The 15,438-nt window shown below is 41.9% G+C and overlaps 1 protein-coding gene across 2 annotated transcripts in view; it reads right to left on the reverse strand.

Moving 5' to 3' along the window:
- Positions 1-15,438, reverse strand: part of nova2 (NOVA alternative splicing regulator 2) — a 90,379-nt gene that overhangs the window by 61,662 nt on the left and 13,279 nt on the right. For both annotated transcript variants that reach the window (XM_034230570.1, XM_034230571.1), the window contains one exon: positions 8,528-8,671. In XM_034230570.1, coding sequence (XP_034086461.1) covers positions 8,528-8,671 — 144 coding nt within the window. The remainder of the gene's footprint in view (positions 1-8,527; positions 8,672-15,438) is intronic.

Raw genomic sequence — 15,438 nt, forward strand, 5'->3', positions numbered from 1 at the left:
CCTCTGCAGGCGTGTGAACGTGAGTCAGATCGGAGCATGTGGTCCTCGTCCTTCAGGGCGCCACATTAACAATCGGCTTCAGTTCACATCGGGCTCATTAAAGTGTCTAAATGTGCTGCTGAAGTCACCGCCGTAGGAATGTGTACTGTTCTGCGAGGGCTATATGAAAACACATAGGCCCAGTTCCAAACCGACCCATACACACTCTCCCTATCGGAGACGGCAGTGGCTCAGTCTGTAGCGACTTGGTCTTGGAACCGAAGGGTTGCCGGTTCAAGTCCCGATCGGACCAAAAAAAGATGGAGTGAGCTGGTAGCTGGAGAGGCGCCAGTTCACCTGCAGATGTGCCCTTGAGCAAGGCACCTAACCTCAAACTACTCCCTTGGCGCCGGGTACCTGGCAGCCTCTCTGCTCTGCTACGTCTCCTATCTGCATGTGGTTGTGTGTGTGCATGTATATCCTCCTGTGTGTGTAATGTGTGTAAACACAACAGAGTGGGGAAAGACATCTCCCTGTAAGGGATTCATAAAGTGTGTCTTCTTCTTCTATCAACTTTCATTCTGTTTGCGTGTTCCCATCGAAGGTCTGCTTCATTAAGTGCTGTTCCAAATCAACTAGGCAGTGAAAGTTATTTAACCCTCCAACAGGAAGTTATCAAACGCTCCAACAGGAAGTCTGCATCGGTCCTGTGTAACCAGCTCCCCTACCTGACCGCTGTTTGTGTCTGATATGGAACCAATGTACAATACTCGTGTCTTGTCTTGAAAACGGTTCGTTGGATTGTTACGTTTTGTATATTTACAGGGGAGGAACAGCAATAAAGATTTTTGATGACTATTTAGTATTAATTGTTTTCTTCCGAGAGATGCTGATATGAAACCATGGTTACAAAAACGTTTATCTTGTGGAGAGGGGAGTTTGTCCCAAAGTTCTCGGCTGTATTTACAACCTCCACCTTACCTCCAGTAGCCTTATTCAGCTGAGAGAGACGCAGTTTACTCCGTCACGGAGTGGAAGGGTGGAGGCGTCGGTTTGGAACTGGGCCCTTGAAGCTGATATCATTGTCCATACACACTGTGTAATAATGACATCATGTCTCATTGTCACCGATCAGACTTCTTTTCTTTTTGGTGCATTTCTTTCTTTTTGTTTGATTAAGGATCACGTTGCAGAGTCTGCAGAATATAATTCGACAAAGTCTCAAGATTTCACATCTGGCCCTTTTACTGGATGTTTTGGGAATGTGTCAACCTGTGAGGTCAGAGGACTGTTCAGTTTATCAGGTTGAATTTATATTTTCGCAGTAAATCTGATTTATTAAAATCCAATGTTTATACGAGTAATATCGCTTTTTGGTGAAGATGACTCTATTACTACTCGTCTAATGAAATGGAGCCACCTGAGAAATGAATCTTAAAGAATGAACAGTTCAGTATTCAGATAATGGTCTCCGAACATCCGTTAAAAACTGAACATTGTTTCTGAAAACTATCCAGACCTAGTGTTAAAAACGGCAGAAGAATCCTCTATCTCTGCTCTGCCCCATCAGTTTGTGCTCAGCATTATTATCATCAGCATCTGTCTCAGTGACACATCTGGCCTGAGGCTCTGAAGCTGGACTGCAGCCTGAAAACTGCAACAGGACACGAGAGGGAAACTTTGACGGCATCAAGACTAACTCATTTCCAGATTTGAGTTTGTCTTGATGGCTTTGCCTCCGTGTCCGAGCAGAGGTCAATACCTCGAGGTGAGGAGAGGAGGGGAGTGGGTCGATTCTAATTATAAACAGGTGTCGCCTATGAATATTTGATGTGCAGCGGCAGCGGCCGTGTTCCTTCGACTCAAAGAGCGATAGACCAACGGATTCACCTGTCACATACGCTTATCATGGTGCTGCTGAGCAAACACTGAACAAACTGGAATCAGGTTAGTTGAAAGCAATAATATTAAGTTGAACCTTATATTTGTTATTTAAACGTAATAGTATTGCTTTCAACTAACCTAATACAGTTATATGAAATCTGTTGACAAAATACATTTGTCAATGTTTCAGCTTTTAGTGAAAGATAATGAGCTAGTTTTTGAGGTAGCGTTAAAGTTGTGGATTCTTTGACAGTTATTTTGAATGGTTCTGATGTTTACCACTAAGGACATTATTACCTACAAAGCTAGCTACATTAGAAAGGTTAACATCTATACCATTCATACATATTTCATTCAAAATTAAAGAGCAATTCAAACTAATTTAACATCCTACAACATCCTAACATCGTATGCCTTTTTAAGCCTCTGGGTAGAATTCTCCAGAAGTAAAGCAGGAAGTCTTTAAGACCCAAGGAAGTGTAGAAGTTTAAGCGGGGCAGTGAATCAGATTTGAAGACGGTTGGAGGCCTCAGCTTCTGGTATGGAAACATAAAAACTATTTTTTATCATCCTGATAAAACATGTTCAAATAATCTCAACATTTTCCTTGGCTACACCTATCAAACCTGAGCGCTCCGGTGTTGTTACGGTGGAAAATGCGGAACAATTCCAATACAAGTTATTTAATGGCAGCATTATTCTCTCACACAGGGACGTTTCCGATGTCTAATAGCTAAATGGGAAGGGTTTCTTGTGTTTTTCACGTTCTCTCACTGATTGCAGCTCTGCAGACGCAGCGTTGTCACAACACTCTGCTCCGTCTCATTGTAATTAACCCAGACCGGGGGGGGGGGGGGGCAGCTATATTTGGAAGCGGCACGGCCTTGTACTGTATGGGTAATACATCTGTTGTGCCATAATAGTGAATGGTAGGCCGTTTGTGTGTGTGTATGTGTGTGTGTGAGGATGAATGGTGGACTGTCTGGTCCCCCCCCCGCTCCTTGCTACAGTAATTGGTCGTTGGCTTAAGTGCTGCTGCTGCACTATTCTCCAGATAGATGGGATGGAGGGAGAGAAGGAGGGAGGGAGGGAGGGAGGGAGAGACGAGGAAGCTGAGGAAGGGAGGAGGGTATAACTGATTGATGGGTGCTGGATCGAAGGATGTATGGATGGAAAGGGACGAGGACATGGAGGAAGGAAGGACAGTGTGATGTATGAGTGGAGGAATTTAGGCTAAAAAAGGAGAGCGGGCTAAAAAAAAGAATTCAGCACACATTTCTTCCAGATTCATTATTTTCTGTGCTGCCGTTAATAGTGAATAAATCTTAAATGAATTCTTGGAAGAATCTACCTCCTTGTTTTCTACTCCCTGTCAGCCTTGGAATTGCTGTGTTTGAACTCACAGTTGTTTACATCCTGTTACCTTGGTTTTCATTGTCTTGGATTTTCTATTTTTTTGTTGTGTATTCCTTCGTTGTTTGCGTTGCGTCCATATATTTTGTAACTGCAGCAACTACATCCCCCTCGGGTACAATTATGCAGTTCATTTGAAAAGTGTGATGTTATAAATTCGAGCATTTACTGTAAAAGTCCAAATGAGACGATTGTTTGTCTTAACTTATTTTGTTATCTTCTCCTACAGGATCCAGCTTTCCAATAGGCTTCACCAACACCATGTTCTAAAAGTGCAGCCACACACTGTTTTGTGATAAAGAATAGGTGTAGGAGCCAGAGGGGCTTTATATTGATCTTATTTTGGAAAGCAACTTACATTTCTTGCATCTGTGTTGAGAATTGTTGCTGGATAAGACTATAGTTTAGGCGCTGGTGGGACCTTTTTCGCTTTAACTGGGTAATAACTCTTCTTTTTAAGTTTTCCAAATTAGCGTACCTTGAACACCAGAATGCATTAAGCAAACCAAAAGAGCTTTTATTTTGAAAAGATGAAAAGTGTTTGGCCAAAGTTGGACCATCCGATGACAGATTTACACTTTTTTTTCGTTTCATACTACCAGATAAAATGTCCCAAACTTCAATGACCTCCGCCAGGTTTGCCGTGACAGCTGCGGGGGGGGGGGGGGGGGGTTGTATGCAGGAGGGCCGACTAATGTCTTCCGAGGAGGGAGAGGAGTTGAATGAGACACTTTGGCCAAGACACAGCAGCAACTCTCTCTCATTAGACTGGCCCTGTTACTCCCAATACACACAAACACGCACGCGGGCACACACACACACACACACACACACACACACACACACACACACACACACACACACACACACACACAGATGGGCCCTTGCAGCAGGTGGGCCTTTTGATTTGTCACCCAGGAAGAACCGTGTCTCATTTGCATACAGATGCCCCCTTCAGAGCTTAAGAAGGGTGAACACACACACACACACACACACACACACACACACACACACACACACACACACACACACACACACACACACACACATACACACACACACAGAGGCCCAAACAACCCTCTCTTTCTCTTTTCTTTCTTTCACTTGTCTCCCTTCCTCCCCTCTTTCTCTCTTGGCTGTGCAGTGATATTGGTGAAGAGAGCTCAGGAGAGTGGAATCCATGCATGCATGCATGCCTGTGTGTGTGTGTGTGGGTGTGTGTGTGTGTGTGTGTGTGTGTGTGTGTGTGTGTGTGTGTGTGTGTGTGTGTGTGTGTGTGTGTGTGTGTGTGTGTGTGTGTGTGTGTGTGTGTGTGTGCATATTGGACACTCTTGCACCTTGCATCTGTTCTAGCTGGCAGAGCTTTCAGGAGTCTTGTTTGCCGGTGTCAAACAACGGCGGCTTGTTTGCAGACCCACACTGATACACACATTCACTCCTTCTTAAACACACTCACACACACACACACACACACACACACACACACACACACACACACACACACACACACACACAGACACGAATGAGAGCTGAATTTCAAACCAAATAAATACTTGGAGATGGTTGTGTTTAGAGTACAGGAATAAGGGGCTTTTGCAGCTGGGATGAAAACAAGGTATGATGTTAAATTAAGCTTCCCAGGAAAGCACTTCACAAAGTTGAGTGATTGTTATTTCCAAAATGCTTCATCCTTGAATTTATGTTTCACACTGGCAAAAACTTGAGATGTTTTTTTAAATTGTATTTAGAGTAAAACAAGGCACTGCATTTTATTTCTTGTTAAAGCTAATTTGAAGCATTTTTCTCTGTCTAAGCGCAAACAATTGCTTACATTTGTAAAAATATCTTTTTTTAAACAAAGCTTTTTTTCTATTTGCATTATATTTTCTAACTATATTTCTTTAGGATTGTCTTCAGAGAGTCTGCAAGCACAGTTATGTTAAACACACCAACAAACCTGTCTTCTCTTCTATCCCATTAGAATATGTATTCCCAGCTCTCTGCACACAGAGCCATCATAAATGAGTGACATGAATCCCAGGCTGGAGCTCTGAAACGTATTTAAAAGCGGCACACTGTGTGTCCGACAAGTCTTCAGCCGAGCTGGAGAAACGTCCTGCTGTGATTGGCTCGGGGGGGGCAGCAATTACATCAGAGACTCTGCAGGCGCAACGACAACACTGAGGGTCTCTGAGAGTTAAACATCGTGCTGCTTAGACTCGGTTCAGAATGGGATTGTAATTCCACCTCTTACAGGAGCCCTGACGCTGACACAATATGATTTCTGAGAGAAAAGGACACGTCGTACAGATTTGGGTCATATAAATATGCTACCCTACACTCAGTCACCTGGCCCTGAAAAGACACCGCTGAACCATGAAGGCACTAACATCTGACCTCGTGGTTTGAGGTTTTAAAGAGGAGACAGAAGAGGAGTCAAACCGCAGTTATGTTTTGTTATATTTCACATTTCTCAGTTATGGAAGTGTACTTTTTCTGGATGTCTTTACAAACAACACCTTCACTAATAATGTACCTAACTGTAAGGCAAGGCAAGTTTATGTATGTAGCACATTTCAACACAAGGCCATTCAAAGTGCTTTACAAAAATGAAGGAGATTAATAGCATTAAGAAAGATATTATAAAATGATATCTAAAAACAGAGTTTGCAGAAACTGTTGCAGAAACTCCAGATCTGCATTAAATGCAGATCTAACCTCCCTCTGAGGCGCACTGCCTTTGGACGGTCAGCATTTTCGTTTACGGCCTGGAATACTCTTCCAGTTGAACTTAAAACCTGCACTGATTTTAACTCGTTTGATTTTGGTGCAAAACAAATGATATTAAGCAACCATTTGAACTGTATTGTTATCATATCTTAGATATTTTATTTAAGTGTTTTTGAAGTGTACTAAGTATTATGTTCGTAACCTGTATTTAAATCAGGCTTTATAATTATTTGAGTGACCGAGATCATGTAAGTGTATTTCAAGTGTACTATGTATTAATTTATTGAGCTACTTAAATCAGGTTTTCAAATGGTTTGACTGACAGAGATCATGCCATGTTAATATTTGTTTATTGATTGTTATGAACCTGTCTGAGGAGCACAGATGGAAATGAGCTATTAGCTATAATCTGGCATATTGCATCTCTTCTCTTTGCTGAAATGAATGTTTTTGTATGCATGGTCCTTCTATAAATAAATACAAATACAAAAATACAAACCTATCACTGTGGTCCTGCCTGACTCTCATCATACTACTTCCCTGATGGCTTCCACAGGATTGTAGCTGACATCCTCGTGGATTCATCTTCTTATTACAGACACATGCATTTCCTAACATTCGGTCTATATGCTGTAAAATGTATTATCTCTTGGATTTACACACGGCATCTATTGCACGTCTGTCCGTCCTGGGAGAGGGATCCCTCCTCTGTTGCTCTCCCTGAGGTTTCTCCCATTTGTTCCCCTTAAACTGTGGGTTTTCTCTGGAAGTTTTTCCTTGTACGATGTGAGGGTCTAAGGACAGAGGGTCTAAGGACAGAGGGTCTAAGGACAGAGGGTCTAAGGACAGAGGGTCTGAGGACAGAGGGTCTAAGGACAGAGGGTCTAAGGACAGAGGGTGTCATATTGTCATACTGATATTCTGTACAAACTGTAAAGTCCACTGAGACAAATGTAACATTTGTGATATTGGGCTATATAAATAAACATTGTGTAGTTACAAACAGCAGGATTCAATCAATTTCCTCTCTTCCACAGCTCAAACAAACAACCAAAACTTCTGACTCACAGGACGACACACACACACACACACACACACACAACACACACACACACACACACACACACACACGCACACACACACACATACACACACACACACACACACACACACACACACAAACACACATACACACACACACTTACACTCACAGAGATCCCCTCCTCTCACATGTCAAATCAGGGCAGAATTAAGAGTTTAGACGAACACAATTTCACCTCTGATCCTGTAATCCTGATCTGTGTGTGTGTGTGTGTGTGTGTGTGTGTGTGTGTGTGTGTGTGTGTGTGTGTGTGTGTGTGTGTGTGTGTGTTGGTGGGGGGTGCAACGTGAGCCCAGTCAAGGCCCCTCTGTCCCTAAGGACTCACAACGTATGTCAACACACAGTTTTAAGGCCACACACCCACCCATACACACACACATATACGCACACACACACATACACACACACACACACACACACACACACACACACACACACACACACACACACACACACCACACACACACACACACACACACACACACACACACACACACACACACACACATACACATACAAACAGGGACCTCATCCTTTATAAATCCATAAATCTGACCCGCAGCGCTGGAATGAGGCTCTAATTGTGGATGTCAGCAGGTCTGACCTGAAGGAAACTCAGGAGATGCCCCTCAGCATCAGAATAAACAGCCTCTTTATGTGTGTTTTATCATTATGATAAACTGATGGATGACTGAGATCATAAAACGTTCCCTTAATGGGTCGGAACACTTTGCACATCTATTCATACACACTCCTTCCATCCTTCACTTCCTTCACGAGGACAGGTGGACACAGCAAATGTTTTTATGGATACACTTCTCCATTCATCCATACATCCATGCTTTCATATTTCTCTTCAATGGCTGTTTCTCAATGTTTCTCATTCATCCACCAATGACCTCATTCATCCACCAATGACCTCATTCATCCATCTGTCACTGTTCAAATGTATATGTATTGTTCTCATGATGAAGCAAAATGGCACCTTGTAACACTTCAACACTGAGGATTGCAGCATAGGGCTGCAACATGAAGTCGATCAACAGAGAGATATTTGCCAACTCATTTGATAATAATTGAATCATTATTGTATTTGTACATGCTAAAATGACAGCGTCTCAGATATGGAGATTTCCAACTTTTCTCTGTTTTTTATTACATTTAACTAAATATTTACAGATATATTACAATCTGGGATGGGATTTTCTTTACTAATTTTTGAAATTGTATTAACCGATAATGAATTTAGAATATAACTGAACTGATGTGTCATTTCTTTAAAATACTAATTAATGTGAATGAATACTTTAGATTACAAAGTAGTAATTAAAAGTGTCAAAGTGTCAAAGGGTGACGTTTTTGCACCATCATTATTCCAAACTTCCAAAGCAGCCGTGGGGGGGGGTTGTGGTTTCTTACCTGGGTAGAAGTCTTTGGATTTGGACAGTTTGATGGTGGCTCCGGTCTCTTTCTGCAGCTGGACGATGGTCTGACCTCCCTTACCGATGATAGAGCCCGCCGCATAGCTGGGAATCAGAACCTTCAGGAAGTACTCGCCTTCCTCTGCAGCAGGAAACAGGAAACAGGAAGTCAGAGAGAGCTACAGCAGGGCATGTTGTTTACATTCATCTTATATTAAAAAAGCCACAGTATGCATTATTGGTCTGTTTGACCCTTTGCCCTCATGCCCGCCTCGTGTTTCCTGCATTGTTCTCGTTTTTTGACAATGCTATGGTTGTTTTAAAGGGACAGTCGTTTCTCATCCAACACAAACTGTGAATTGGAAGTGTTGGTCAGTAATCACTGTCTGACAGAACAGATGCAGGCTGGTGCCGCCTCCCTACACCAAAGCAGAATCATGTGTCTCCATCCAACCCCCCCCCCCTCTCAACCGCCCATCCGAAGCCTCCTCGAGCTGCATAAATCCAGCGGCATCAAACGTTGACTGATATCCATGACAACTAATTATTTCCATAATCTGATGAATCCGTTATCTCCCCCCTTTCTCCACGCGTCTGTTTGAGCGAGCCTCTAAACACTCTCTCCAGATTGGTCTGATCTAATTTCAGCGTCAGGCCCGAGGAATCTGGTCCTCGTCACCGCCTTGGCACGAGACGGGGGCTGAAGAATATGCAGCGCGTCGCTTTTATTATTAAAGCTAATCAGATTCAAACAACGCTTGTGGATGTGGCGCCTTGTGAATGCATAACAGCACATGCCGCCCCGACACATGAACATATTAACGTGTGCAGACGAGCAGATATCATGCTAACATGGAGATCCACCTGCAGGAGTTAACAGTCAGTGAAACTCTAAATACGAAAGTCAAAATGAAGTCGGTTTCCCGTGTTCTTCTGATTTCACCCCTGAGCTCAGCTAATTGTCCGAATGGGATAAAGATGTCTTTGAGTGTCAGCGGCCAGCCATCATTGTGGACAAATACAAAATCAGCCTGATGGAGAAATACAGCGCGCCTTCCAACTGAAGAAACAACCTGTTAGGGCATGATTTGGAAGAATTGTGTGAATGAATGAGATTCAACTGACGTTGCTATCATGCTGTTGTTCACAATATTGCAGGGACTTATTATTTTTAGCACTATAATATTCATAATCATTCAAACGTAAATGTAAAGGGTTATGAAGTGGTTCTTTTAAGAGGATCTGTTCCATGTTGTGTTTTTGTTTTGATACTGTATGTCACCAATACTTAAATGGTAAACTAAATGGTATTCGAGCCTGTTTTCTGAATTTTCTTTTTGTCTTAAGAACTGTATGTTGCACTGTTGGAAGAGCCTGAGACTTCAGATTTCCATTTCCAAATCTACATTATACATCTGTTGCTAGTGTGCGACAATAAAACCTTTAAATCTTAAAGAAACCCACAAAAACAAATGTCAGCTTGTTTTCCTAACTGCATCGTATGGGTTTTATTTGACGGTCTTTGCAGACTCTCGAATAAATAACTGATTATAAACACTTATGAAGCACCCCTGTACATTTGTTTGAGTCAACTTAAGTCATAGACAGAAGATGAATCTCGTCAGTTGGAGCCATTGAAATGAGGAGCTCCAACAGAAACTTTGGAGTGACACAAATGTAGCTGCATGTGAATTAAAGCAACTTCAATTGAAGGTGTGTCCTCTCCTCTCACTATAGATAACATTTGACATTTTCGAGTAAATGCTTGTTGTTTGCCAGACTCTCTAGACTGGGGAACAGCTTCAGTGCTTTTTGTGCATCAGTTTGGGCCCAAGGGGAATAAACCTAAAGGTCAGAGCACATGTTTCCATGCAGGCTTCATTCAGAGCGGGGACACTTTCAGTAGCTCCACTCAGGGACACGCTGACCTGAAGCAAGACTCGCACTGATCCTGCGACCTTTAGGTTGTAGCCCGCTGCTTCTCTAACAACACTGAGAGAGAGAAGTGACAGTCCTCTCCTGACACTGTCTCATTCAGGAAGAACCAGCAACCTTCCCTTCAGGACAGAATCACATAGACACTACACAATGCTGCTTCTCTGCCATTCAAAAGCTTTTTTGTATACTTCTCAATGGCTTTTGAGCCTCAAGATCTGCACTAAACTCAGACTTAATACATCCAAGTGAGGTTGACTGCCTTTGCACAATGTGCTTTCTCTTTTACAGCCATAAAGCACTACCCTAACCCTAACCCTATGGAATATGCTCCCAGCTGAGCTTGAAACGTGCACACATTTTTACTTTTTCCCATGGTGCAAAAAAAAAGGTTATTGAGCAATCAGTCTTTTCAACATTAACCGTTTTTGAGTGCAAGACTGGGTCAATAAGAACAAAATCCCTCCCATTCCTAAACAGCTGGCCTTTGTTACCATGGTGATGTCAACAAGCGGTAGGTCAACATTCTCAGTTTCCTTTTTTTTAAGGGCTTTTTCACACACATTCCTCTCTTTAAGGAGAGCTGGCCCTTTCAAACTGACACATAATAATGAGATGCCATTTCCCCATAAAAACAAGAAACCTGTTCTGCCCGGCAACATTCTAGAACATGCTTATGAACTTGTTTTGCATGCTTATATATCTTTATTCTTACACTTCAGCACATACTTTCTAATAAAACATATACATATGAAAGGTTTAATCTATACCCAAATAATAATATCTTCTTTTTTTTAATCGCTTAAACCTAAACAAATCGAATGAAAACTATCAGCATGGAAAGCTATTGCAATAGATGTATGCAGATTATCCAAGCTTTATGTAGCTTTGAACACATGCTACCTTAGTATTAAAATCACACATTGTATCATAAAAAATTACTATAAAAGGACCCCAAATATTATTAAATAAAAACAAAATCCACTTTCTGGAGGTTGAATCTACTATAGTTTCTATCAGGGTTTTGCAGAGTTCTGTCTCTTTAAACTGCACTGATTCAATGTTTCCCTCCAGAGCAGCATTCTTCATATTTGATAATCCAGGACACAGACCCTCAGGAGGCTCAGGATTCAAATAGAATTATTATTACAGGGGCACACTTCCTGCAAGGGCGAGGCACCTTGTCATAACGCTATCTCTATATGAAACCCAAGCCAACAATTGAAGACACTGAACTTAAAAAATACAAATATATAAATCCTGTTCTTTTATGCTGCGGACTGCACAGGTGTAAGCCGCTGGAAGATTCATGATCCCATATGGTTTCACGGAGTATTATAAAATGCCTTTTAATAGCTGTTACTCCCATAACATCCCTTTAACACTAGCAGCAAAACAACAGTGGAACAGGGGTGTTAGTGACACCTCACTATAAATACCTTTAATTAGTAAAAGACTCTGAACACCCCCACAAGATGTGTTGTGTTATTCTGGCTGATCAGGCCTCTGCTGAGGTTAATACATTGATAAGTACAACGACTTAGGAAAAAGATTCTTACAATTGTGGGAGAGAAACTCAGGGATTTCAGCCTTTGCAGACCATTTACATGCTGAAACAAGAGAGAGAAGACCCCAACAACCCATAACAGGGCTTCTTTTAAAACATTAAAGATTGCCAACTCGAAGGATTGAACTGTTGACCAAGTGATGGTTAAAGACACAGAAAACTACTAATGTGTTATTGCTTTGTCAAGCCCTTTTACGTTACGAGGTGCCAAATTGGAGTTATTGGATTTTCAAGGAAACGTTTCCCGGTTAATATGATTTATTTTTTGGACGTCTTATAAGTTGTAAGCAGTTGCGGCCGGCCCATAGGGGCGCTAGGGGCGCCGCCCCCCCTCTTCCCACATTACAAATTTAAAAATATATATTTAAAAAATATATTTTTTATTTTTATTTTTGATAAACAAGGTAAATATTATATAATTGTTATCAGTAAAATGTATAATCTACAATAAAATCTCGTTTAGGATTGTGTTACGATGTCTAAAGTTACTGATAAGTCACATGTTTCCTGCCTGGCCTGATGAGAGTGCAGCAAGTGCAGCAGAAGCCAACTGTTGCTATCTTTAAACTATGGCGCCGAAACATAATTTCAGCCAATCAGCGTCGTCAGATCTGATGGTCACAGGGGCGCCTACGTCAGAGCCCGGTGCAGTCTGTGAGTTGTTTTGACTCGTATCCAAGGAGACAAAACAGGAAGCTGTCATACACTCTGGAAGCTATCATTAGCAGCTAATATGAAAACTCCGTTTTTGACATACAAATGGAATGATGGATTATCAATAATTTTTCAAAGTGACAGACACATTGGATTAACCTATGGATTAACCTTCAGCCGCGTTTTTCTCGTTTTTGATCAGAATAACAGCAAAAGGTGAGCATATCTCCGTGTTTTGCTACCTAAAGCTACGTTGTGTGATGTCTGTATTTGCTTCCCCTGTCGCAAGTTATGATCGCTCAGTGATGATGCGTTAGCATTTTTTCGCTCAGGGCTCATTTAGCAAAAGGTTAGCTTCTTGTGAGACTTGTGTTTTGTTTCGGTAAACATGGTTCATATCATCAGTTAGCTGAGTTTCTTCCAGTTAAATGAGCAGGACACATGAATAGTTTATTACATTTTAAGAAGCCCTGAGACACAGTTTCGTGAGAAAAAAAACGGGGGGGAAAAGCCCCTTAACAGGTTAAATGGGAATTAAATCATTTTAAGTGATTTTGAGTGTTCCCAAAGCCCCGGTGTTCTGCAGTTTGTGTGGGCCTACTGTACTGTTGCACAGTTTATACTGTAGAAACTATGTCCAGGACAAGGTGTTTGGAAGTTTTGGAAGATTCATAGCTAACCACACTGAAGATTATGGACGTATTGATCAGTGATCTCATATTTTGAAGCCTCAATTTGTCCTCCCCCCCCCCTCTAACATCACCAGAAGTCATAATTTAAGGGGTATTTTCTCAATTTTTTTTAGCGGGGGAGCATCCCCCCGGACTCCCCTAGTATTGTTTGGTCACCATTTCCACAGCCCCACCTAAAATATTTTCCACCAGCCGCCACTGCTTGTAAGGTCGTGATTACTGTAGCTTGTCAAATGAATGTAGCATAGTGACTCAATTCCATATGACACAGTTATTCTGAGAATGTTTATAGGAAAGTTGCATATTAATACATGTTGGATTGTGGGGAGGCAGCTCAACAGAGAGGGAAGGAGCCGCCCACTTTATTCATCAACACAGTACTACTTACTTCTACACTAAACCCAAAACACAACATGAGAACATACCACAAACTTGTGCAACTAATCACTTTTTGATAGTAGCTATTTCTTTCAAAGACTGAAAATCCCGTCTCGGCAAACTGTCTTCCCATGTTTACCACAGTGCTGTGCTGTGTGTGAAGGGATTGGAGTACAGTTTTAAATATGGGAGGGCTGTGTTCTCATCTGTGAGTGTACAGCCAAGTGAAAGCATGAGCACACACACAGGGAACCCGACACTCTCTGCCTGCCTCAGCCCTGAGTGATGAAATACAAACTGCAGACATGATGCAGAGGGGAGAACAATCTGCCTAACTCTCTTCTTCATCAGGCAAAGAAGGTTCAGCTTCCTTTGTTCAACCATGTGTTCATCAGAGTTCCTCATGAGCATTAGTTAGTGAGGGGTTTCAGACTTTGTGTTCGATGAAATGCTCTTCCCTTTGGATTTCTTGGAGCTCCAACCAAACACCGACTGACACTCTTCTTCTTTCTTTATAAATCATCCTACTTTCTCTCTTTGTATATCATCTCTCTGCTTCTTCCTTCCCTCCTTCATCTTCTGACTGTAGATGCGTTACTTAAAACGCATCTCAGAAGCAGTCTAAGAGGTGTGAATGATCACATTACTTATTGAATCTGCCTGCAAAGTGTGCATAAGCTAAGTAGCTGTATGATGTGGCTCTGATCTGACCACTGACTGCTGTACGAGAAACTCAAGTACAGTGTTTTCGTCACAACCTGTTTCTTTGGATTTCAGATGTAGAAAGCTATATTCCTCCTGTGAGTCAATGATGCTTTCTTCCTCTTTTATTTCCTGTTCATTTGGATTGATGTGTCATATTTTGAGGAATTGAGCGCATTGAATAAAACTCTCACAGGTTCCTGATAGGAACTTATTTTCAGAACATTGCTTTTCATCCTTATTTTTGAGCAAGCATGGAGGACCACCATTATTTTGTCCATCTTTACGTATTAAATCTTTCCTGATCAGCTGCGATGTGACTTTCACTTCTCTCTCTGATATTAACAATGCTCACAGCAGCACTTTGAGCAGGAAGTAATGTCACATGGTCGTGGCCTAAATCTGTGTGTCTTCTGTCTTCTCTTTGATACGTTTATTTCTCCCTAATTCTTTCCTTCTCTTTTCCTCTTCTTCATTCCACTAGCCTCCTCTCCTCTCCTCTCCTCTCCTCTCCTCTCCTCTCCTCTCCTCTCCTCTCCTCTCCTCTCCTCTCCTCTCCTCTCCTCTCCTCTCCTCTCCTCTCCTCAGTGTGCTGCAGTGACCCACTTTGAGTACGGAGCCTTGGACTGACCTCCTTTAGATAGAGGCTATATCTAATTATAACCAGCCTGTATTAATAAAGCAGGGGAATTGGTAAATAGGAAACACACACACACACACACACACACACACACACACACACACACACACACACACACACACACACACACACACACACACACAACACACCCACGTGTATGCATGCACACACATGTAAATGTGCAAAACAAACAGAACAGAAGCACACCCACTAACCCCCTCCACAAACAGACGTCTCATAAACAAGCCTACACCTTGGCAACATGACTCATCATATTTATAAAAGGATGTAATGAGTGACTCATGTTCATCACAGTTCTCTGTAACACGTGTACATTGTCA

This window comes from Gymnodraco acuticeps, unplaced genomic scaffold (genome assembly GCF_902827175.1).
Source record: "Gymnodraco acuticeps unplaced genomic scaffold, fGymAcu1.1, whole genome shotgun sequence".
Taxonomy (NCBI): domain Eukaryota; kingdom Metazoa; phylum Chordata; class Actinopteri; order Perciformes; family Bathydraconidae; genus Gymnodraco; species Gymnodraco acuticeps.